General features: G+C 37.9%; 1 protein-coding gene across 1 annotated transcript; it reads left to right on the top strand.

The window, feature by feature from the left end:
* The first annotated feature begins 9470 nt into the window (after nt 1-9470).
* Nucleotides 9471-26104, top strand: CGA (glycoprotein hormones, alpha polypeptide). Its single transcript, XM_029944971.1, has 4 exons — nt 9471-9562; nt 24119-24225; nt 25430-25614; nt 26027-26104. The coding sequence occupies exons 2-4, from the start codon at nt 24126-24128 to the stop codon at nt 26102-26104; spliced, it is 363 nt and encodes a 120-aa protein (XP_029800831.1). The 5' UTR covers nt 9471-9562; nt 24119-24125.
* Nucleotides 26105-26390: the final 286 nt, after the last annotated feature.

The following is a 26390-nucleotide window of genomic DNA, read 5'->3' as shown; positions in this document are numbered from 1 at the left end:
TTGGTTTTGGCAGAATGGGTAAGGGAAGTAGTGAAGAATGATTCTAAGCTTTAGAAGTTCAGTGACAACGAAAATGACATCATCAATAGGCAAGATGGTGCCCTTTTGGGGAGAGAGGGAAGCAGGCTTTAGTGTTGGATATATTGAGTTTGAGGTGAAAGCTGGAGATGCATGTGAAAAGGTCAGGATTTTACTGCCTGCAACTCCTTGCTTTGAATGCTCTGTCCTTGTAATACTGAATATTATAATATTATAGTCTCTTTCTTGCAGGCATCATATTGTCATAATTCTATGACTTTTGCTGTTGTCTCTAATGAAATGTCCTTCCATTTATTTTTACATTATTTTCAAAGTCATGTTTAGTGATATATAATGTATGTACAATAAAATCCATACTTTTTAAGATGTATGATTTGAATATCTACAAAATATACTGTCATGTAATCACCACTACATTCAAGATACAGACATTTTTGTGTGTGTGTCTTTGGAATCAATCCCCTCATCCCATCTCCCAAACACAAATCTGATTTTGGTCCCTATAGTTTTGTCTTTTCCAGAATGCCATATAAATGGAATCATACTTTGTACAACCTTTTGTGTCTGGCTTCTTTTCCTTAGTGTAACACTTTTGAGTTTCATTCTTGTACTGTATGTATCAGCAGTTCATTTATTTTTATTGCTTAATAGCATCCCTATGTATGGGTGTGCCATACTTTGTATATACATTCACTAGTTGAAGAACAATTGAATTAATTTTGGTTTTTGGCTATTATGCTTAAAGGTACTATAAACTTTCACATATCGGTCTTTGCATGGACATATGTGTTTTTAAAATTTTTTTAAATGTTTATTTATTTTGAGAGAGAGAGAGACAGACAGAGTGCTAGTGTGGGAGGGGCAGAGAGAGAGAGACACACAGAATCTGAAACAGGCTCCAGGCCCTGAGCTGTCAGCACAGAGCCCGATGTGGGACACAAACCCATGAACAGTGAGATCATGACCTGAGCTGAAGATGGACACTCAACCAACTGAGCCACCCAGGTGCCGCATGCATAGACATATGTTTTAATTTTTCTTGAATAAATACCCAGGAGAAAGATCACTGGATCATAATATAAATATATATTTAACCATATAAGAAATTGCTAAATTATCTCCTAAAGTGGTTGTACTATTTGCATTCCCACTAATAATGTATGAGTCCAGTTCCTCTGTATCCTCACAGGCAGTGGCTGTTTTGAGTGTTTTCTCTCTCTCCCTCTCTCTTTCTCAGGAAAGCTAGCTACCAAGTTGTTAGCAGCCCCATGGAGATGCCTACGTGGTTACCACCCTGTCCCTGCCCAGCAGGGAGAAGCTGAGGCTCTCCTGGAACTACATGAGTGAGTTTACAAGTGGATTCTTCACCCCAACTGAACCTTGACTCAAAACCTCCCAGCTCCGTGGCTCCAAGAATTCTGACCCTGAGACACTATGTGAGATAATAAAGGTTTTAAGCTGCTAAGTTTGGGGTAGATGGTTACACAGCAATAGAGAGTCAGTACACTGGCAAGAAGCTCAACAAAGATGCCAGGTCTGAGATAGAGATTTCATGTGAAACTATAAGAGATGACTAGTTTTGAATGGATTATGCTTGAGGTTAGAGATTCCAATCTAGCTCTGGGTCCGCATCCAGAATATCTTTAGTTCAAAGGGTATAAGTAATTTTCAAAACAAATTTAATTAAAAAAATACAGTATTTGGGGGCCACATCCATAAATAATGATTGTGTTGTCTCAATGCTCTGAATTCTAGGTGTCAGCCTCCACGCTGGGTTTTTTTTTTTCTTCTCTTTATCAACAATTGTAATGCTTTATTTGATGGCATTCTATTCTTTGGATAATTTTCAGGCATTTTTCAGGCAAAGTTCTTTACCTCCCACTCTTCCTCCTCCTTCTTTTTCTTCTTTTTATCTTTGGAATCCAGCTTTAGTGTTTCACAGAGTAATCCAGCTCCCATGGAATCTGATCCGGCATAGAGAAGGATGAAGTGGGGAAACATTTACCCCATTTCCAACTGGTCTCCAAATCTCAGAGAGTACCCTAATCCTGAGGATGTGACAATGGGCAATATAGGGAGTTGAGAAGGGCTGGTGGGTAATGGCGATTCACACTGCCTCTAAAATGGTGACGAAATATGGAGGCACCTCTGTGGGAGGCAGAATCTCCCAATGAGTGATGACTGGCAAGCACATCAGCCCAAATGAGGGTTTGACAGCAATTAGGGGCTGAAATTAGGCTCCTTCTGTCCTCTGATTCAATCTGAGCTCCAGGGTGGTTGGGTGGGGAGGGGGATGCCAGGATAATGTTTGTGACAGGGTCTCTTTTTTGTTAAGTGCATTTTCTTTTGAATAGCAACCAAGATTTGAGGCCAGGACGACTGGCACTGCTGGCCCTCCTTCTTGTAGGAACAAGGGGATTCCTGTTCTCACACCAAAAACATTGTCCAAAGGAAATCTCCTTTACTTAATAAAAGTGGCTCTGATTTCCTCCTTCCAAGTCCTTCACTGTCTCTAAAGCCGCTAGTGGCCATTCTTACAGCCACAGAAGGAAAGGACACAGGCTTCTGAATGTAGCACCCTCACCCCTCAGGGCAAAATAGCCAAGCCCTTTAGGACAGAGATGCTTTAGGCAAACCCATGTGACATCTAATGTCTCCTAAGACTTCCCCTGAAAAATTCGGGTAGGAAGTTCTGTTGGCCTCAGTTGCCCATCTCCCATATTGCGCTATAAATACAACTGAACCTCTATCAGTACCATTGCTTCTTTTTTGGTTCTGCACAAAACCTGTTTCTCTCGTGAAGCTTTTCATTGATAGCCCATCACCAAAAGCTTTCTGGAATAGAAGCGGGAGAAAATATGTGCAAAGCAAAAAGAAATGGGAAAATGTTAAACAAATTACTTTTCACCTGTGAGATTTTCCTCCCTTTCTCCACAGCCTTATTTGCCTCGTCTATTGACATTTCAGACTGGAGGAAGATTATGCATAATTGTACTAGCAGTTTCTTTATCTCTCTGAGGGTTCAAGTGACAGAGGTTGTTAGCCCGAGAAACAGGATGTTTGCATTATTGATTAGGCTACGCTGTTTTGACTGAAATAGCGGAGAATATTCTTGGCTGCTTTACATGGGTCAGGTCGGCCCGCGTCTTGTCCATCAGTTCTGGGGAGATTTTGTGGCCGCTGCATGTGTTGGACATGGCGTCTCACATTGTTCTTTCAGACTGTCAGTCACCTTACCTGCTGTGCTGATTAAAAACCTTATCTCAACCAAGAAAGTCTCTGCTGCTGCTGTTTATGTCTCTGACCATGGGGTAGCTGTTCAGTGCTTTGGGCTATCTTTATCGTAGTTTCCTGTGGCTGCGTGTTTCAGCTGTTTTTACAGAATGGAGGCTCGCATAGCTTAACAAATGACTTTACCATTTTCAATTTAGTTATGCTGCAGGGGCAGCCAATGATGAAAACAAACCATATTGTTTCTTAACTACATTTCTGGCTTACTACACAATGTTGTACAGTCATGGTTCTCAAGCTTTGGCATATAAAATGCAAATTTCTCTGCTGAACTGATAGAGATTTTGATTCAGTAGGTCTCAGATAGGACCCAGGAATATGTATCTTAAACAGCCTGAAAATTCTGATTTAGAGGAGAAATGGGACATACTAAAAGAAATATATCTACAGCATCAAAGAGCTGGGTGGAAGTTAGGAAATCAGGATTCTGTCCCGATTCATGACAAGTCACAGAGAATGTTGAGGGAAAGTCCCAATACCTTAATTTATAATAATCAAATGGTTAGTAGCTTAAGGATAACATTTACGTCTAATTTCTCTTTGGTTGGTAATGTACTTTGGTTGCTAAATGTGATAGATAGGCACTAAGTAATGAAATCTAATAATTGTCTAACCATATTAGAACATTTATTATCATTTATGTAACAATTTTGATTAATATGAATCACAGCAAAAAAAAAAAAACCCCAAACTAGACCCCAAATATTTGAGAATTTAGTAGCATTTCAAATTAGTTCAGAAAAAAAAAGGATTGATTATTCCCCTACATGGTATTATAACTCCTGATTTGCCATTTAGATTTATTTTTTCAAGTTTATTTATTTTGATGGAGAGAATGCACACATGAGCTGGGGAGGGGCAGACAGAGAGAGGGAGAGAGAATCCCAAGCAGGCTCCACACTCAGGACAGAGCCCCATGCAGGATTTAATCTCATGACCTGAGCCAAAACCAAGAGTTTGTCACTTAACCAACAAAGTTACCCAGGCCCCCTGCTATTTAGATTTAAAAAGAAGCTGGATTTCTACTTTTGTCTTTATTCCCAAATAAGTTACAGGTGAGTTAGAGATCTAATTGAAAATAAACAGAATTGTACACATTCTAAAGTAAAAAAATGAATACTTCTTTTTAGTAGCTTGGCTTTACAAAAATCAACAAGTGTGAAAGCTAAAGATAGATACCTTTGCCTACAAAAACTATTATATGGTAAAAATACCATAAAAGAGTTAAAAGTCAGGCTTAAAATTAAAGATGAAATTAACAACTTGAGTTTTTTTTTTTTTTTTTATGAGAGAGAGAGAGAGAAGAAGAGAAAGCACGAGTTGGGGAAGGGCAGAGGGAGAGAGAGAAAGAGAATCTTAAGCAGGCTCCACTCCCAGCATGGAGTCCCGTATGGGCTTGATCTCAGGACACCGAGATCATGACCTGAGCCGAAACTGAGAGTTGGACACCTAATGGATTGAGCCACCGGGGCACCCTGAGAAAGATTTTTGAACAGGGAGTTCATAGAAAAATAACACATAAATGAACTATAATTAATTTAATTTAATTTAATTTTTGAGAGAGAGAGAGAGAGAGAGAGAGAGAGAGAGAGAGAGAGTGTGTGTGTGTGTGTGTGTGTGTGTGAGCAGGGGAAAGGGGCAGAAGAAGAGAGAGAGACTCCATGCTCAGGACAGAGGCTGTCCCTGGGCTCAAATCCACAACCCTGGGATCATGACCTGAGCCAAAATCAAGAGTCAGATGCTCATTTGACTGAGCCACCCAGGCATACCTGAACTATAATTTACAAAATGATGCTCAACCCTGCTCAAAATTATATAGATGCAAATGAAAACAAAACTATTTTTCATCTACTTCATAAAACTAACATATTTTAGAGCATTGTCATTGAGTAATCTCTATACAAGTTTTAAATACTCATTTTTTGATTCAGCAATTGCATTTCTAAAAATGTATTCTAGAACTATGATTTTACATGCAACCAGAACAAGGATGATAATTATAGCATTGTTTGTAATAGTAAAAAACTGGAAATGATGCAAATGATCATTAGCAGGGGGCTGGTTAAATAATTAATGGTCCATAATACTTTGTGCTATTTAAAAAGTATGGTTAGATCTAAATATCTGCATGTGAAAAAGCCACCAAAATACATCATTAGGTTTCAAAAGAAGAAAGGAGCACCTGGTGGCTCATTCGGAAGAGCCTGCAACTCTTGATCCTTGGGGCTATGAGTTTGAGCCCTATATTGGGTGTAGAGGTTACCTAAAATGAATATGTACAGACATACATAAACAAACAAGCAAACGTTAAAGAAAATAAAAAGAAGAAAGAAGCCAGGGTACCAAACAATACGTGTACTATATTTCTCTACAGTTGAAGGGTTCAGTATAGACTCCCTCCCAGAATGTGCCATTTTGGCATGTGGATTATTTTGAGCTGAAGGCACTGAAGGCACTTGAGACCTATGGGGTCAAGAGAAACTCCCCCCCCCCCACCTTAACCACACAGAAGAATCTAAATTGAGGGTCTTTCCCAGAAGAAGGATTATTAACGGAGATAAATTTTATCTGAATGACCCATCTGTACTGCAGGGCAAACGTGCTTTTCTCTTTATTGCCCTGAAAAGTGCATTCTTTTCCCCTAAAGTCCCTGGTCCCTATCTCCTTCTCCTTAGTTCAGAATGACATACTTCATTTTGCCTGAATGTCTTTGGAATTTCCATGTCTATGTGGATTTCCTGTACATATGCCTATTAAATTTTATTTTCTCCTATTAATCTGTCTCATGTCAATTTGATTCTTAGTCCAGTTAGAAGAACCTCTGAAGGGACAGGAATTCTTATTCCTTGACACAGTATAACCTCTGAAAACATGTCTGTATACCTAGAAAATGTCAGCAACATGAAGACATTATTAAAAATTAACTTTAGGAATGGGAGTGAATATTTTGAGGTAGAAGGCTTATTTTTCATTGTATGTACTCTTGGTTGGATTGCTTGAAACTTTACAATCGTGTAATGTGATGTATTACTGAGATTACTGAAGAATAAACTCCTTGAACAAACAAGCATTTTTCATGCCTCAGCTGTTCTGATTATAGCATAATGTTTGTGATAATCATACTTTGCCATTAGAAAGATCAAATTATGTTTAATAAAACAAATCAAGTAAGCATATGAAACATTTATAAGGCTTGTTACTTGAAAACATTCAGTGTGTAGATGACAACACTTCACTGAGAAATAACATAACCTTGTAAAACTCATTGTGCCCTACTACTCTGCAACAATGTTCCTAACATACTCTAAATAACATGCTAGGTTTTCAGCACCTTGCCCAGTAGGGGTGGCCAGTGCCTTGTCATCTCAATGTCTTCAGCCAGTCTACCTTCTTGGAAATGGGCACTCCAAATTTTCAGGATCTGGGGAGTAAGTATAAATGAATAAAGAGTGACTTGGATCTCTTGCCCACCTGGCCCTACCACTTACTCAACAGGAGGGAAAATAGAGCTGCCAGGTATGGGATAGACCTGTCAATAATACAGGAAAGCAGCTACATAAAACACTGAGACTTAACATATTTTTGCTACTGGTATTTTATCCAGTTGTAATTGAAGAGTGTTATTTCCCCATTAACTAAAAATTCATTTCCCCAATTATAATGAAAAGTAATAGATACTCATTTTTGAAAGTATGGAGACCTATAGTCTATACTATATTAACAGAAAGAAGTGAGTGCAAATTCAATTTCCTCCAGCTTTTGTATTCTGTTTATCATGTTAAAAAGAATTTGAATGGGGAAGGGGAGTTATATATACTTTACTTATATATACATAGGATAAAAGCAGAAATATATATAAAAACTGAAAACACCACTCCTTTCATTTTTGTTTCAGGTTTTAAAAAATATTTATTTTTGAGAGAAAGAGGCAGAGGACAAGCAGGGAGGGGCAGAGAGAGAAGGAGACATGGATTCTGAAGCAGGCTTCAGGATCTGAGCAGTCAGCACAGAGCCCGACATGGGTCTTGAACTCACAAACCATGAGATCATGACCTGAGCCAAAGTCAGCTGCTCAATTGACTGAGCCATCCACTTGCCCCTCAAGTTTTTATTTAAATTCTAGTTAGTTAACATAGAGCATAATATTCGTTTCGGGTGTGGAATGTAGTGAATCAAATGTCACTCCTGAATAGGGAACTGGGGTCTGGGGAGGGGGAGAGGTCACATGTGGAAGGGATTTTCCATAACTTTTTTGTCTATTTATTATTTTGCCACATAATTTTTTTAATACTAAAGCACTATAAACTTTAAAAACACTATAAAAACTTAGGTATGAATTCCCTAATATTCCTAATTTTTATACAGACCATGAAATAAAAATGAAACCCATTACTAAATCATAAACCAAATGAAAATAATTTCATAACAGCACACAAGAAACATCCTATTTACTTAATCATGCAGATTAAAAAAAAAGAATGATTAAAAGAAGGCACAAAAGGAGGGGAGAGAATAGAACAAAGTGTCTGAATGGAGGGAAAAGAAGGCTATCCCTAAGACTAGAGAGATTTCCTTCCCCTGAAACTATAAAGGATCCAGATTTCCACAAGAAGTCTGCAACTTTGAGAAAGTACTGCTAATCCTTCGAGATGTAAATGATGGAAATTCACGAGTAGTGGTAACAGCAGCTGTCCCTGGCAAAGGTAAATGGAAAGAGCAGATACTAGGAGAAACCACTGGAAGGAGATAATGGAAATCTGAAAAAGTGTAAGAACGGAAGCAAATCAACTTCCCACAGATAATAAATCACAGAACAACATTGCTTTCTTTGGTCTGTGTCTTTATGTTAAACAAGAGTTGATTTTTGTATCACAAGAATCTTCTAAATCCTCCCTTGGGGAGGTCCTTGGTACTATTTATATCCAAAGCCAATTCCTATAGAAATGGAAAGGGGAAACTTTGAGGGATAACAATTTCTGGGTCAAACCCATTGCTGAGTCCTGAGGAGCATGTAGTTTTAGAGAGTCATGGATTGGGAATCATGGAGTTAAATGTCCCACAGCTGGCAAGCCATAACATGTATTCTTTGTTTAAGAAGAAACAGAGCTTTATCAAAGTGAAAAGACAAAGAAGGCACAATATTAAAAACCAATCAGACAAATGGATCAAGAAGATGTGGTATATATTCACAATGGAGTACTGCATGGCAATGAGAGGGAATGACATATGCCCTTTTGTAGGAAAGTGGATGGACCTTGAGGGTGTCATGCTGAGCGAAGTAAGCCAGGCAGAGAAGGACAGAAACCATATGTTTGCACTCATACATAGGTCTAGCAGGAAAGCAGGAGAGACCTAATGGAGAACCAGGGGGAGCGGAGGAGGGAGAGAGTGGGGGAGAGAGAGGGATGCAGAACTTGAGAGACTATTGAGTGCTGAAAATGAACTGAGAGTTGAAGGGGAAGGGGGAGGGGGGAAAAGAGATGGTGGTGATGGTGGAGGGCACTTAAGGGGAAGAGCACTGGGTGTTATATGGAAAACAATTTGACAATAAAATATTATGAAAAAAAATAAGTAAACATTAAAAAAATAAAAAAAACCAATCAGTCCTTCTCAGAACAGCCTCATACTTTCTCTGTATATACTGATCAAATCCAAATACATAGTTAATGTTAGAAAACTCTAAATAGGCATGGGTTTCATTTTTCTATTTCCTAATAGAATAATGTAAGCCTGGAAATGTTCTGTGTCTTTATCTGAAATTTACAGTTCCTCTCCTGTTTTAAGTAAACATCAGGTACTTAGCTAATTAAATGCAATACTCATAGAGTCTTGTTTATAGGAAAGTGTCAGCTTTCAGGATGTTGTGTATAAGTCTTGATAAAATTACATAGAAAGTGACAGTGTACCCTATTTTCATAGGCTGACCTTGCAGTCACCACCGCCTGAAAATGGCTCAAAACAAAAAATGATCTGAGGGTTGAAACAAGATAAGATCAAACTGATGTCATGGTAATTACACGAAGGACCATACAATCATTGGGTGGAATTTACTGTTGATCCCTGGGCTTAGATGCAGGTGGGCACATGCAGTTTTTATTACTCTGCTGGTATAAAAGACAAGGGAGGACTTTATTAACTGTAGTTACTGAGAAATCACAAGGCAAAGCCAAAATCCCTCTTCAGATCCACAGCCAACTGCTCTGAACACATCCTGCAAAAAGTCCGGAGGAAGGTAATACGAATGAAACAATTCTTGGGATTTTAATTGAGTGAGGAGTAAAATATTTGATAATATAGGCCAGCTATCCAGAAGCCTTAGTGAGGAAAGAGATAGACATTTACACATTCTCTTTTCAACACTCATGATTGAATTGGGAGGAAGTCTGCAAAACTGTGGTCTGTGATCACAGGCCAAGATGTTATCTAACAGACACCAGAAACCAAATACCTCCTGCTGAGATGTGCAAATGCCTGTCAGTATCTAAAAATTTTCCTCAAGAAATACTGGATGTCATTTGAAAGACATTTGTTTGAGTGGCTTACAGGAGTCCAGTAGAAGAAGAATAGACATTATGTAACTTGCTGATATTGTTTTACCATCAGTTTTTAAATGATGCATAACTGTATCTTCAAGGTAGCCAGTGATAAAGCAGCTAGCTCACCTCTTTAGCTGAAGCACCATAGCTTCTGATACCTTTTGAATTCATGTTCTCCTGTAGACTTGAATGTACCAACACTGACAATTTTTGGACAACATTGTTTCCATTTTCTTCTTTCATAAAATGCTACAAAAATAAGAGTCAGTGCTATTTCTCCAACTATTACTGATGACTTTGTAATTCTAAATCTCTTAAGCCAATCTAGTTGGTTTGTTCCAGTGAGAGTTTCTGGGAACTTCTGCTAACCTTAGTGATATTTACATGAGCACTAGTTGAAATGGCAGCTTACTGAGGAATTGAGACTGGAAAATAAAAGTGCTCTCTTGTTTGTGGAGGAATAGGATTTGGGCACATGGAAGAATTATGGGTCCCTTGGGAATGTGGAAGTGCCATTTAATCTTCATAGGAACTTTCATTTCCTAAGAGCTTCCAATTCTTTCCCCACTCAAAAATAAGATATTTTATATTAGAACAAAGGAATCTTTTTTAATTTTCTGAAGATGCCTTTTAAATAAATTACTTGACTTAATACCAAATCAATTATTCAAACTATTGGTCACCCAAATCACATTCTAATATGTTGCTATATAGTCTTGAATTATTTTAAAGAGATAAGAACAGTTACCATTTATGAAAATTTTATGTGCTTTCATTTCAACTTTGGTTTTGGTTTAAGTTTCTTTCTTTCTTTTTTTTTTTTTTTTTTGCAGCCATAGAGTTTTTGAAATTTTGAGTCATAGTTCTTACCATTTCCTGCTGAAAAGGGTAGCATGCGAACAATGTTAGAAAAGCAACTGATTATGTTCCAGAACAGATTCTCGGTTTCATGTACATTTCTTATAAATATGAGACTCAAATTTACGTGAAAACTCAAAGTGATAGGTTGGAAATAGGAATGGCAAAATTAGAAGGTTAATGTGCATCTTGTTCAAAAATAGATCAAGATAATCTGACTTTCACAAAGAGAAAGTGTAGAGGAATCAAGACTTCCATTGAGAACAGTACAACCCACTGCACCAAACTTCTGTTTTTACAGACTGAATCCTAGGGTAGTTTGTTTCAATTTGTAATCCTTGTAAATTCCAGTTTGGTGTATAACATTTCAGTATTACGTATTGTAATGTCGCACAAAGTAATCTTGCCATTCCTTCATTCATCAGATTCAGAGATAAAATGTTATAAATATGCTCTACCATCCTTAATTCTCTGGGGTCTAAGAGAAAGGGAGGGTTTCGATGGGGCTTAGGCTGAACTGAGAGTGGAATAAAGGGCAGTATTGGGAGCCAAAATAGAAAAGACAAGGCACCTGGGTGGCTTAGTCGGTTGAGTCTGACTTTTGATTTTGGCTCAGGTCATGATCCCATGGTTGGCAGGTCGGAGCCCTGCATCGGGCTTCATGCTGACAGTGCAGAGCTTGCTTGGGATTCTCTCTCTCCCTCTCTCTGTCTGCTCCTCCCTTATTTATGCTGTCTCTCACAAACATAAATAAACTTTGGGAAAAAATATGAAAGACTTTTGTAACAGTATGATCTATGTGTAAATCAGTGTTCTAAAGGCGGTAATGGATTAACCATGTACTTCTGGGCTACAGAGGTTGTACAGGCAGAAAAGCATGATCTTAAGATCAGATCATGTCCAAGTGACTTTGGCAGATCCTTTTAATTTTCTGAAGTGCAATTTTCTAGTCTATGAAATCGGTACCGTAATAATGCTTTCCCCACAGAGGGGTAAAAAGAGTCAAACAAGGGAATGCACGTGAAAGCCAGTTTCCCCCTTTCTCTCACAGTCAGACCCTAGTCCTCATAACTTGATCAGGTATAAAATGCCTCTTGATCTAAATGAAATGGCTTTCTGAAAGCTGTTCTGAAGAAGGTGAAGTCAGATAAATATGTAAAATAAAAAATTACATTGGCAACTTATATTTAAGCTGGCACAACATAATGCTGATCTAAACAAAAAATGGCAGCATCTTATTTAGGGACGTACCATCTGAAAAAATCATTTAAGAACTTCATTGTAAAATATAAAGATTTGCAGGCAGTATAGTGAAATGTGGTTCAGAGTTTTGAGTTTGGAGTTATAAAGAGATGTTCTAAAATCTTGGCTCCACTAGCAAAAAATTTTATGACTTTGTATGGGTTGCTTTGCTTCAAGAATTTCTTTATCTGTTAAAATGAGAATAATACTTCACAGGATTGTCATGAGTATTGAATATATTTGTGTGTTCAAGGTGCCCAAAGGAACATCTGTCACACACAAGTGCTCCATTAACTGTAGGCATTATTTTTAAAGTATAGTTATTATTACCAAAGCCAGTATTTCAGATACTGTGTAGAACGCTAACTCCAACATTTTTTCACACATTGCTACATTTCCCAAATAGAATAACTGGATATGTGTTATATAAATAAACTCCCACAGAGGAAAAGTAAAAAGAAAGTAGAAAGAGGAGAAAGCAGAAAGGCAAGATTGACGTCCTATATTTCAGACTCTGGAGGAAAAATTTTTGTTATAAGAGAGCGATAGATAATTCCAGTTATCTATCACTGTGCATCAAACTGCCCAAAACCTTAGTGGGTAAAATGACAAGCTGTTATTCTGTCATGGTGCTGTAGGTGGCCTAGGCTCACCTGGGCAGTTCTGAACTTGGCTTTCTCCTGTATTTGTGATCAGATAGTGCCCGGGGCTAGAATCATCTGTAGGCTCCTCTGGACTCATCCTCCAGCATGGCTGCTTCATTTCTTACTTCTTGGCCTTCTTTTCTCTCTCCATGTGGCTTGGCTTCTTACTGTACGGTGGGCTCAGAGTAGCAGCAACTGTCCTCTAAGAGACAGGAAGCAGGAACTGCCAGGGCAGGGCAGGAATGCATCACAACTGGCCCAGTGTTGCTCCTGCCATATTCTGTTGGTTAAATAGTAAGGGGGCCCACCAACATCAAATGGGGCACCAAAATAGATGCACCATGTTTGGATGTGGAAGCGGCAAGGTCATTCTGCAGAAGGAACGTAGGCTGAGAGAGAGCTTCGTTGCCGTGTTCCAGAAGCATAACCTGCCACAGCATTGAAAACTAAGGGTCATGAACCACAAATGAGTTTCTCTTTGAAGTTCTTCTGTTTTTATCACAGAAAAAAAATCCTTGTGAAGTAAGGTGCCGGGGAAGAGAAATCAATAATCCTGGCCTGTCTATTCTATTATTGAAAAATTTCAAAGCAAATGAAATATGTTTTAATGCTTTAGTGCTTTAAAATGGGAATTATAGTTGGTGTGTCAAAACTCTGCATAAAAATAGTTCAGATAAACATAACAAAATACAACGCACAAATTTTAAAAGTTATAAGAAACATTATTATATGACTATAATCGTGCTCTGTATAAAACTTTTCTAGCCATTGGCTATTCTACTTTTCTTAGTGATAAATTGGTGCTATCCAGTGTTTTATTACTACAATAACATTAATCTTAAAAATTGGGTTTTTTTAAAACAACAAACATTTGAAATCCTCATTTGAAACAATATTTTATGGTGCATAGAGTTTGTCCTATCAAAATTTCTTATTTATCTAGTATGCAGGCAATTTTAAAAAAAACAGATGTTCTAGGAAAACCAGAGGGTAATGGAGAAACCAAGATTTTAATTACATAATTAAGTTAACATTGTAAAGTGCCTTTAAAAAATAAAGTAGAAAGTATGCATCTTATTATATGCCCCTTAAATTTATTTAGTTAAGAAAAGAAACTTTCTGAGGCACCTGGATGGCTCAGTTGGCTGGGCATCCACCTCTTGATTTTTGGCTCAGGTCACTATCCCAGATCCCACAAGCTCCATCTTCCTCTCTACCCACCCTGCCCCCACACCCCTCCTCTCCCATGCTCACTCACTCGCTCTCTTTCTCTCAAAAATGAAAAAATAAAAAAAGAGGAAAAGAGAAAAAAAGAAAAGAAACTTCTCAAAATATGACTTACAAGAATTGTCATAAAGGGATTGAAATCATTTTTATAAATCCTTGAGCCCCTCAGTTTTCTTCTAATTGCTGCTTACTTTTTCCCTTTATTTTTAGAATGAATATTTTAAGGTCATCTTTTGTTCAGTGTTTCTATATGGAAATACCTGTGTTTGGTAAAGCATTGTTGTACAAGTTGGGCTGTATATTTCTCTTGTCCACGAGACCCTTGTGTTCCATTTTTTTCCTCTTCATTTCTTCTGGAAAACAAGTTGGCTCCCTTTAAAACGTTTGTGAAGGCACAAAACACTATTTTTTAAAAGCACTTGTTAGCATTCAATGAACCTCCCTCCACATGGTGGCTTCAAGTTACCAGGCCTCACTGCAGGCCACTCCCCCCACCCCTCATCTTGGCTTCAGCTTTTTTACTGAAGAACTTGGCCTTCATGACCACAGGCTGTTCTGGGAGGTTTTCCTTTCCCCAAACATTGTAGTAGCCCAATCTCATCACATCAATGATAGGAACAGCTCCAGTCTTGTTTTTGGCAGCATTTACCCATGTCTGCTCACTGACCAAGATCCATGGTTTATCAAGGTTGAAAGTTGGGCCTAGGTTCTTGTCCCTTGTTAAGTGATAATGTCTCATAGAAAGTTTCCAAAATCACCTTGGTGATATTTGTGGAAGTTGATCCTGTGGTGATGCCACCAGTGTTACCCAGCCTCCTGGGGTGCATCTGGTGCTTGCCCTTGGGGCCAAGGCTGTGCCTGACATGTCCCTGAAGTTTCTGGGTCTTCCTCAGTAGGGACGGCGTGTCAGCAGCCCAGTCAAAATAGGCACAGAGCACTGTTAAGTGACTGAGACACAGAAATCCCAAATATTGCCAGCAAGCTGTGTGGCTTTGCTTGGCCTTGTTTGCCTCTGGATCCTGGGGCACTTTGAGGCATGGCCACCTCTAGCTGCCTTGTGAATTTTGAGGACCACTGAATCCATGAAGTTCCTGGACAGATACCAGGAACATATGAACACATATGAACATATGTGTTTGCTGCTGTAGTGATTCTCTTCTTGCCAAGTGGATGCTCTTCATTCTCATTTGCTTGTCATCTCTCCCTTCTCATGTCCTCAGCCCAGCAAATGTCCACAGATGCTCTCATTCCAGCCTTCTTTCCTCTCATGGTGACTGGCCTTTGTATCTTGGTCAGATAGCAGGAGATTTCTTCCTGTTTGTGTCATCTATACTTGGCATTGTGCCTGACAGGTAGCAGGGGCTTATTCAGTCTTTCAAGGGCTCAATTTGGACCTTAAATGTGGCACTTAACAACATTGAGCTCTCATCAATTTATCCCAAACTCATCTTTTTATAAGATAGAGAAGGGGCGCCTGGGTGGCTCAGTTGGTTGAGCATCCAGCTTCTGCTTAGGTCATGATCTCATGGTTTGTGGTTCGAGCTCTGCTTGGGGCTCTGTCCTGACAGCTTGCTCAGAGCCTGGAGCCTGCTTCAGATTCTGTATCTCTTTCTCTCTCTGACCCTGCCCTGCTCACACTGTCTCTCTCTATCTCTCAAAAATAAATAAAAAACATAAAAAAATAAGATAGAGAAAACATTAATTATATGTATCTAAGATTGGATGAGATGATTGTGAACAGATTGGCGGAGCATGGAGCAGTCTCTGCACGCTCCCCCGATTGCTCAGCCATCCACATCACCACCTTTGAACAACTATCAGTGAAGGTGTTAATGGGTCTGAAGGTCATTGTGGTGTCTGGGAACAATGGTTGAATGTCTACATGGAAGAACTGGGAAGCTGGAGGTTCACTGAGACTCTGCTGGAGTGTGGGATCATGAAAGACACTCATGCTGGACCCGCGGTGCAGAACATGCTACAAGAACAAGGTAGAAACTCATTTACTGCAAGTAGAGCACGTGAGGGAAGAAAAAGTACTTGGTAGGGTCACTCCAAGCTGAGTGTCCTTACTACTGACCTCAGGCTTTTAAAATTTGTCCATCCGGAGATAAAGGTGGTCCCTCACCAGGAGACGGATGTCCGCCTGCTCTGTGTCCTGCTCTGTGGAAGTTGTTGGAGGATGGATTCCAAAACTTCTACTTTCCCTCATGACTTTCCTCCTTCCAATCTTTCATCAAGGTAAACTATGGCCGTCTCCTTTGCACCAGGCAAGATGCTAAAACTTACAGGCCTATCCTCTGTTTAATAAACATCATTGAAAAACCCCCTCATGCCAGGCAAAGTGCTAGGGGTTAAAGGCTTTATTTTCAGGGTTCCCTTTCATTAGTTACTGTTCTGTTGAAGGCAGCCTGCTTGTCCGTTCCTGGGAAGTTAGCTGGGTTAGATAGGGCTCCTGAGATGAAGCCTTAGGTTAACCCTCTAGAAGTCAGTTAGATTTCTACTGTTTGGTTTACAAAGAACTGTGCCTCTAATTCTAGCCAGTCATCTCGAAAGCATGCTATGAGTCAGATGGGCTTCCCCATGTCGGGGTATGGATGACTCACCCAGCCATCACCACCACTAGAAAAACTGAAAACTACTCTCTGGCAGAGGGCGGAGCAGCGGCAGCATCTTTGCAAGTGAAGAGCAGGATGTCACCTTGTACCAGGCACTTGTAGTTTTCCTGGTGCAAACTCTTACATGTATGTACATGTACATATATGTGTGTACGTATGTGTATTATACATATGTGAACAGACAGGTACATACACGTAGACATGCTCATCTACTCATATATTTGTATATAAAAACATTTAATTTGCCTTGGAAGTCTTTCCATAATAGGACAGACAGTCACCTTACTTTATAAGGGTTTTTTTCTGTGATAAAAACAGAGCAGAGAAGGCAAACAGAGTCCCCTGGTTATTCATTGCCCCTAAGTTTTCTTGTGCTAGCAGGTTGTATTTCCAAAGAAAGCCATAAAAATATCTCTTAGACTAAATTGCCTTTGCAGTATGAGAGTACATGTGCCATTTCCACATCAAAAAGTGGTATGTCTATTTTGTATCTCATTTGATAGACAGGGCATGTGTGTGTGTGTGTGTGTGTGTGTGTGTGTGTGTGTGTAGGATGCTTGGTCTAGAGAGCTAGCTTGTCTGGTATACTGGAGAGCATGTACCTGTTTCATGAATCCTTTAATGTATTATATATAATCACAATGAGTAATGTGAAAAACATTAAATAATGATAGTAAATTATAGCAATAATATTCTTTTATACTTTTAAGAATGCTATGTTTTCCCCACAGTCTTATCATGAATCCAAATTTGTGCACGCATATAGTTTGATATAAACTAAGAGACACCCAGTTTATACCTTGAAGCTCTCAGGTATGCCTCTTATAAAGGATTTCTTTTGAATTTTTATGACTTTTGTATCTTAGCATAAGATGGCTTCTAGCCAGGGACACCTGGGTGACTCAGTTGGTTGAGTATCTGACTCTTGATTTTGGCTCAGGACATGATCTCGAAGTTAGTGAATTTGAGCCCTGCATCAGGCTCTGTGCTGGCAGAGGGGAGTCTGCTGGGGATTCTCTCTCCCCCTCCATCTCTGCCCATCTCCCCTTTGTGCTCTCTCACTCTCAAAATAAATAAACTTAAAAAAAGATGGCTTCTATCTGTGGCATATTTACCACTTATAGATTCACATATTAGCCAGCTACAAATCGTAGAACTAAGTGAGAATGCACAGCCTCCCATGGATTTATTATTTGAAATTATTTTATTTCATGAAACATTTACTCTAGGTCCTCATTTAAGAGTTATCTTGTTCCTTAATGAGAAGTCTACATTAGCAACTTTGGGTTATGTTATTATTATGGTGCTAGAGTCCCAGTGTAACCTACTTGCATCTAGTCTGTATATGGCTCTATGCTGGAGTGGTGGCAGATCAGAGGGGCATAGTTTCTACCCTTAAGAAGTTTTCACAGAAATGGAGAGACAAACACGTATGTAACCAGCTAGAGTTCAGGGCAGATTGTGGAACTTCATCTAAGTATTCTGAGCAAAGTTATAGGTGGATGCAGTGAAGACAATTATGTATTCTGGCTTCAGGGTTGGGTAAAACCTTCACGGGGAAGCTGATAGCTGGGCAGATCCTTAAAGGCCTGAGGTGGATACGGACTGAGAAAGAGGAGAGAGCATTATGGGCCAAGTTGAGAAAACACACATTCTCTTGGACTGACATTCTGATGTGGCAGGGGGCAGGAGGTAAGAGCATGTCGAGTGGACACTGGAGATGCACGGTGGTGTTAGATGTACAGTCTGTGATGTGTGCACGGTACTCTTCTGGAATGCCAGAAGAGGCTGAGGTTAGGAAATCTGATTTAGTTTGAGCATATTTTGCAAAATAGCATATCTCAGCCAAATGTAATTATTTTTCCTGTCTTGATTCTTAATATTTTTCTTCCAAATTCCAAAACAGAAAGACCTAAAGGTGATGAGAATGATAAAACCATTTATTAAAATGTTTTCAAGATTTGGAGGTTAATCCTTTTCTGCTTGACTAATCTCATTTCTTTTCAAAATAAAGTCACTTCTGTTACTGAAAGCTACAGCAATGGTGACTTTGAGGGTGACTTTGGTCCTTCCTGCCTTTTCAGTCTTCACCTTATCTTAAAGCAAATGCTAAAATGTGCATTGACTTCATGCTCTCACATTCTGCAATCTTATTATAAATGTTTCTCTCTGAATTAATTCTGATATAATTGTTCACTGCATAATGCTGAATTTTCATAATATATGAGTTGCAATATCAAAGCACAAAAATGATATACTAGTTTAAAAAAGGAAACTAGTTTCAATTCTGAAAATTTTCTTGCGGCTTTATGTATCACTTAAGCAGTGGTTCTCAGAGTTTTGGGTCTCAAAAACTGTTTATGTTCCTAAAAATTGTTGAAGAATTCAAAGAATTTTTAATGAAGTTATATTTGTCAATATTTACTGATTTAGAAACTATGTTAGAAAAAGTTTTAATATATTTATTCATTTTATTTTTTTAAATTTATTTTAAAGGTTATTTATTTAGGGGCACCTGGGTGGCTCAGTCAGTTAGGCATCTGACTTCAGCTCATGAAGTCATGATCTCATTGTTCATGACTATGAGTCTTTCATAGGGTTCTCTGCTGTCAGCACAGAACCCACCTGGGATCCTCTGTCTCCCTCACTCTCTGCCATTCCCCCACTTGTGCACACACTCTCTCTCTCTCTCTCTCTCTCTCTCTCTCTCACACACACACACACACACACACACACACACAGAAACATTCAAAGTTTTTTTAAAAGAATAAAGTTTACTTATTTATTTTGAGAGAGAGTGAGAGTGTGCACGCACAAGCAGGGCAGGGGCAGGGAGAGGGAGAGAGAATCCCAAGCAGGCCAGACGCTGTCAGAACTGGAGCATGACGTGAGGCTCAAACTCACTAACTGTAATTATCATGGTCTGAGCCCAAATCAAGAGTCGGTTGCTTAACCAGCTGAGTCACCCGGGAGCCCTTTATTCATTTGAGAACAACCACAATGAACCTATCACATGTTAACATAAATGTATATTTACTTTAAAAAATGCCAACTTCCAGGGGCATCTGAGTGGCTCAATCAGTTAAGGCTCCAACTTCAGCCCAGGTCATGATCTCATAGTTGACGGGTTCAAGCCCCATGTTGGGCTCTGTGCTGACAGCCCAGAGCCTGGAGCCTGCTCTGGATTCTGTCTCCTTCTTTCTCTGCCCCCATCCTGCTTGCACTCTATCTCTCTCTGTATCTCAAAAATGAATAAATGTTAAAAAATTTTTTAAAAATGACCACTTCCAAAACAAAAAAATCAATGAGAAAAGTGGCATTAAAATGTTTTCATAATTTTTTAGAAGACTGACCTAATAAAATATAGCTAGATTTTCATGTGCACCTTTCATCAATCTGTTGCAATTGTACATGTGATACAGCTTCTAGAAAATTTCTTTGAACACCCATGGGAGGCTGAGAGTAGTGAGGCAGTGAGTGGTGTCTCAGTATTAATATGAAAATCATTTTCACTTCACAAAACCACTGAAATGTGTTTATAGAGTCCCAAGACCACACTTTGAGAACCACCAATTTAGAACAATATTTAGCTAGTGCTAATTATGGAATAAGCCAAATAAAACCCATAATTAATTATGTATAAGTATATACATCAGGTAGATATAATAGCTTCCCTTTGTTTTAGCCTCACCTATATTTATGCAGTTTGTTTTTCTATATTATAAACTGTTAGATCTGCTGTCTGACAAGTTTTTCTTAAAAGATGTAGAGGTTGATATAAAACTTTGGCAAAAATATGGTCTCATTATGTCAGTCTACATGAAAAATAATCATAAATATTAACTCATGCAATTTTAAGCTTTATTTTAGAATACCTTTTTTAAAAAAAAACTTTTTGTTTTGAAGAATTGTAGACTTAGAAGAAGTCGTAAAAATATGTACAGAGAAGTCCTGGGTATACTTTAGCCAGTTTGTCCCAAAGACAATACTGTGTCTAACCCTAGAACAATGTGAAAACCAGGGAACTGATATTGGTACAAGCCACAGAGCTTATTTAGATTTCACTCGTATTGTGTGAGTGTGTGTGTGTGTGTGTGTGTGTAGTTCCATGCAATTTAATCCCATCCTAGATTAGTGTGACAACTATCACAATCAAGACACAGAACTGTTTCATTACCACACAACTCACTTGTGCTGCCTCTTTATGGTCACACTTCTCCCCCTTCCACTCTCTCCTGAATACTAACTCCTTAAAACTCTTAGTTTATTCTGCATTTCTCTAATTTTGCTATTTCCAAGAGTGTTATATAAACAGAAACATACAGTATCAACCTTCACTCAACACAACATCAGTGAGGTTCATCCATATAACACATGTATCTATATCAATAATGTGCTCCTTTAAGCTGCTACATAGTATTTGTTGGTGTGGATGTACCATCGTTGTATAACCATTTATTTGTTGAAGGTATTTGAGTTGTTTCCAGTTTTTGGCTATTATAAATAAAACTGTTCTGAACCTTCATATTTAGGTTTTAAATGAACATAATTTCTCTTTCTTTGTGGTAAATGCCTGAGTACAAATGCTGGGTTATATGGTAAGTTTCATAAGAAACTTATAAATGATTTTCCATTTTGTATTCCTACCAGCAATGCTTGAATTATCCTGTTTCTCTGCATCCATGCCAGCATTTGGTATTATCATTATGTTTTATTTTAGCTATTCTGGTAGGTGTATAATATTTCACTGCAGTTTTAATTTGCATGTTACTGATGGCTAATGATGTTGAATACTTTCCATGTCCTTATTTGCCATCTATATATCCTTTCTGCTGCAATCCATTTTATAATTGGAGATTTTGGGAAATTTTTGGGGGTCGAGTTTTGAGAGTTTATTATATATTCTAGATACTAGCCCTTTGTTGATACGTGGCTTGCAAATATTTTCTTCAAGTCTGTATCTTGTATTTATACCTTCTTTTTTTAAAGTTTATTTATTTAGAGAGAGGGAGAGAATGAGTGAACGGGTAGGGGCAGAGAGAGAGGGAAAGATAGAATCCCAACTGGCTCCTCACTGTCCTGATGTGGGACTCAGTCCCAAGAACTATGACTGAAATCAAGAGTTGGATGCTTAACTGACTAAGCCATTCAGGTGCCCCAGTATTTGTATCTTTTAAACAAAGGATTAACCATAGTTCGGATGACGTCCAATTTATCAATTTTTCTTTCATGGGTCATGTTTTTGTTGTGAACTCTTAAAACTCTTAACTTAGCCCTTGATCCCCCAATTTTTTCTATTTTTTCCAAAATTTTTTATAGTTTCACATTTTACATTTGTCTTTGATTCATTTCAATAGTTTTCATACAAGGTATGAAGTTTACATTAATTTTTTTTGTTTTGGCCTATGGATCCAATTGACAAGGCAGCCATTGTTGAAAAGATTGAATTTCTTTGTTAAATTGTTTTGGCATCTTTGTCAAAAGGCAGCTGACCATATTTGTGTAGGTCTATTTCTGGGTTCTCTATTTTGTTTTATTGGTCTATGTATCTATCTCTCTGCCCATATCACACAGTTTTGATTACTGTAACTATATACTAAGTCTTAACATTGGGAACAGTGATTTTTCCCATTTGCTTTCTAAAGTCGTTTTAGCTATTTTATATCTTTTGCCTTTCAATAATAATAGTCTTTTCTATGTCTATAAAAGCTGTACTGAGATTTGGTAGACATTTAATTTCACAAAGAAATCAGTTTGGAAATAATTGACACTTTATCATGTTGAGTCTTCCAATTCATTAACATGATATGTCTTTCCATTTATTTAGGTCTTCTTTGATTTATTTCATCAGTGTTTTGTAATTTTCAGCATACAAGTCTTGTATATATTTTGGTAGATTTATAGTTAAGTAACTTCTTTTCTTTGGAGCAATTGTAAATGGTGTTGTGTTTTAAATTTGTTTCTACGTTATTCTTTTCAGTATGAAGAAAGGCACTTCATTCTGTGTATTGACCTTATGTCACGCAATCTTGTTGAACTCACTCTTAGTTCCAGGAACTTTTTGTAAGTTCCTTTTTTTAAAACATAGATGATCATGTCATCTACATATAAGGATGTATTTCTTCCCTTTCAATTTGTGTGCCTTTAATTTCTTTTTCTTGCCATATTACATTGGCTAGAACTTTCAGTACTGTATTGAATAACAGAGGTGAAAGTGGACATCCTTGACATGTTGCTGATCTTAGAGAGGAAACATTACATTTTCACCATTAAGTATGATGTTAGCTGCAGGTTTTTTAATAAATGCTCTTTATCAAGTTGAGAAAACCATTTTGTTTTCTGAAACTTTTTATTATGAAAACATATTGAATGCTGTCAAATGCTTTTCTGTGTTGACTGATATATCATGTGATTTTTTTCTTCTTTATCCTGTTGATACGGTAGATTATATTAAATGACTTTCAAATATTGAGCCAGGCTTGCATATTATTCCCTGTTGGTCATGTATAAATCTTTTTATACATTGCTGGGTTTAATTTGCTATTATTTTGTTTAAGATTTTGCATCTAATTTCATGATGTATACTAGTCTTTCATTCATTCATTCATTCATTCATTCATTCTTTCTTTTCTTTCTTTCCTTCTTTCTGAATTTGTTTGATTTTTGTGTCAGCATAATCCTGGTTTCATAGAATGAGTTGGGAACTATTCCTCCCCCATTTTCTAAAACAGATTCTGTAAAGTTGGTTTTAATTCTTTTTCAAATATTCTAAATTGTCTTTTTATTGGTAATTGATGCTCTGTTCATCTTGGTTTGAACATAGACAATCCATAACACTTTCACTTAAAAAATAAGAATAAACCTGCCCATTTTATCTTACATGAAAATTTTCAAGGACATGTGGGGATACAGTCCAATTCCTTGTCTTCCCATTCCCAGGTGCAGTGGTGTCAATGCTGGATATGGTCAGTCATGAGGCTGGCTTTGGCTAGTCTGATCCTATGCACTGAAAATGCTTAGGTAAAGCTGTATCTACATGTATAAATAAGGCAAGAAGTTCATTTAGGAAAACTTTGATAAATATTTTCTGCTGTCTACTCTTGCCACATTGCTAGGCTAGCATTTTCTGTTGCACAGAATGAGCCTTAGAGCTCATTTACCACCAGTGGATAAAAAGCAGGACAGACATTGTCTTTTTCTTCTATTCTCCCACCTGAGAATATAGGAATGGAAAGGAAGAACTCAACTGCTTGTACAATATATATATATATGGTATTTAAGCTTATTTATTTTATATGAGCTTATCTATCTATCATCTATTATTTGTCTACCTATCTTCTTAGTTATTCTCTAGTTTAAGTTTCATGTCTTATAAATGAGGACACTGAGACTTAACAGAATGATATATTTAAAAAGAGAATTTTTTTTTATTAGCACCAAACCCAATTCTATTTGTTAATATGAGAAATGGAAAGATTCGGTTCCTTAGCTTTTTCCTCAGGAAAAATTGTTTGTTTTCTCTTTAACTGGCTCCAGAGTGTGTTGGAAGCTGTACAGAGGGGTGAAGACACTGATGACTATTATTAGTAGAAATGTTAAAATTACTAGTTGTTGTTATGACTGTAAGCCAATTTAGAGTAACTTTTTTTCCTTTTCTGTTTTGCAGGAGAGTCATGGATTATTACAGAAAATATGCAGCTGTCATTCTAGCCATACTCTTTGTGTTTCTGCATATTCTCCATTCTTTTCCTGATGGAGAGTTTACAATGCAGGGTATGTGACCAGACAGACTTGCAGCAATAAGGAAAACACACATTTCTAGACATACATCAATAACTCCATTAACTGCATTTCTATTTCTTTTTCAAATGTGATAAATCTTTGTTGCTGGATACTTACTTAGGCACTTTTATATTGTAAACATGAAGTTAAATTAGGTTCAGAAAATGTATAGTGAAATTTATCTAACATGTCCATTTAAATAGCAGCATGTACATTTTCATCTGAAATAGATTCCATGTTAGTCTTTACCTGAGTTTCATAAGCAGAAAATGCTCCTTATTCAGTTAGTTCAGTTTTGTTTGGTTCGGTTGGTTTTTCTGTCCTCTTTTCTTTACATTTCTCCCAGAAGATTTGAGAAGATTTCAACGTTGGTTTTGTTGATGAATTTTCACATCAGTTAACAAGTGAGAAAAACAAAACCATTTTGTTCAGTACATTTATTTTGCTGTATTGTTTGAAAGATCTTATATAGTAGCTGATATAAGTCCGTATGCTACAAAACTGTGACCTACTCTTGGTTATGACTTTTTTTAGACAAGTGGTAATATTTTAATCCCAGTTCTCGAGCACTGGTGCTCCATCTACTATCAGGCTCACTACACTCACAGAGCTTCCTTAATTCTGACATATTTTTCTCTGTCAATATTTGGAGTTTCATGGGGAGAAAAACAATAGCAGATTCTAAAGGAGAAGGTAGTTTGCCTCTGGGCAAAATTCTCCTTTCAGATGAACGTGGTGTTTTCATCTGTCAAATTTTGTGCTCCCTATAGGCATGCCATTAGCGTTGGGATAGAGAATCTGTGGCTGAAGAAAGAGGAGCTATTACTCTTTTTTTAATGTTTATATGAGAGCCTGCTGCTCTTGAGATTGCCTACACATATCTGCAAAAATTGTTTCCCATGAAAATAATTGTAATCAATATAAATAGATTACATGCGTAAAGATTAATAGTCAAACAGCATTTATTATTTGCTTTTTATTTACAATACAAAAAGAATATTTAATATCCCATAATAAGGAAAAATTCAGTTTCTTTTTTTAAATTTTATTAAAAATATTTTTAAAGCAAACTCTATGCCCAGTGTGGGGCTTGGCCTTTCGGTCCCGAGATCAAGAGTCGCATGCAGCCAGGCGTTCCTCCGTTTCTTTTTGAATCATCCTTGGATTATTTTGCTCTTTACCTTTTTGGTGACAGGATGCCCGGAATGCAAGCTAAAGGAAAACAGATACTTCTCCAAGTTGGGTGCCCCAGTTTATCAGTGCATGGGCTGCTGCTTCTCCAGGGCGTATCCCACTCCAGCAAGGTCCAAGAAGACAATGTTGGTCCCAAAGAACATCACCTCAGAAGCCACATGCTGTGTGGCCAAAGCCTTTACCAAGGTGAGAACTTAAAGGGCCCCAGCAGCTTTCTGACCGTCCAGCCAGGGAAATGTCCCCAGAACACAGCCATGGGGCTTAATGTCAGAGGTGTCCACTGACCCACCTTCGCTGGGCATTTGTACAGGGGCCTCTCCCTTTTAATCAAAGAGTGACCTGTGGGGATAGGCTGGATTTATTCAGAATGAAAGAAGAGCTGCGGAGGTGAGGATGGGTAGGTTGGAAGAGAGTATAGCGTACACACACAGTGCAAACATCATCTTTTAGAATGAAATATTAGCTGAAATGGAGAATGTACAAATGTAGCAAGCATCTTTTTAGCACAGATGACTACAGACAATTTTATTTAACATTTTCCAGTTTTGTCCATCCACCCATCCAACTACCCATCCACTTTCCCCCCCTTTCTCTTTAGGCCACCGTAATGGGAAATACCAAAGTGGAGAACCACACGGAGTGCCACTGCAGTACTTGTTATTATCACAAATCTTAAACATTTTGCGAAGTGCGTGTTGATGACAGCTGATTTCCTGGAATGAAAAATTAATTTTTTCAACGTTTATGGCCTTGTGAGACAAAACCCTCTTTTTCCTTACTATATGACTTTGGCAGGTTTCAAGGACGTGCTGTGGCTTTGTTGCCTTTCTCTTTACAGAAAAATTGGAAGTCTAGTTCTTTTCATTTGGAGTATAATATAGCATTTAGCGTAATCATAAAAAGCTGGTTCCTCTGGAAATAAAGCCTTTCAAATCATCATTTTATGTCTGGATTCTAATTTT

This window comes from Suricata suricatta, chromosome 7 (genome assembly GCF_006229205.1).
Source record: "Suricata suricatta isolate VVHF042 chromosome 7, meerkat_22Aug2017_6uvM2_HiC, whole genome shotgun sequence".
Lineage (NCBI taxonomy): Eukaryota > Metazoa > Chordata > Mammalia > Carnivora > Herpestidae > Suricata > Suricata suricatta.
Note: the sequence above shows the minus strand (reverse complement) of the source record. Positions and strands in the feature narration are given on the sequence as shown.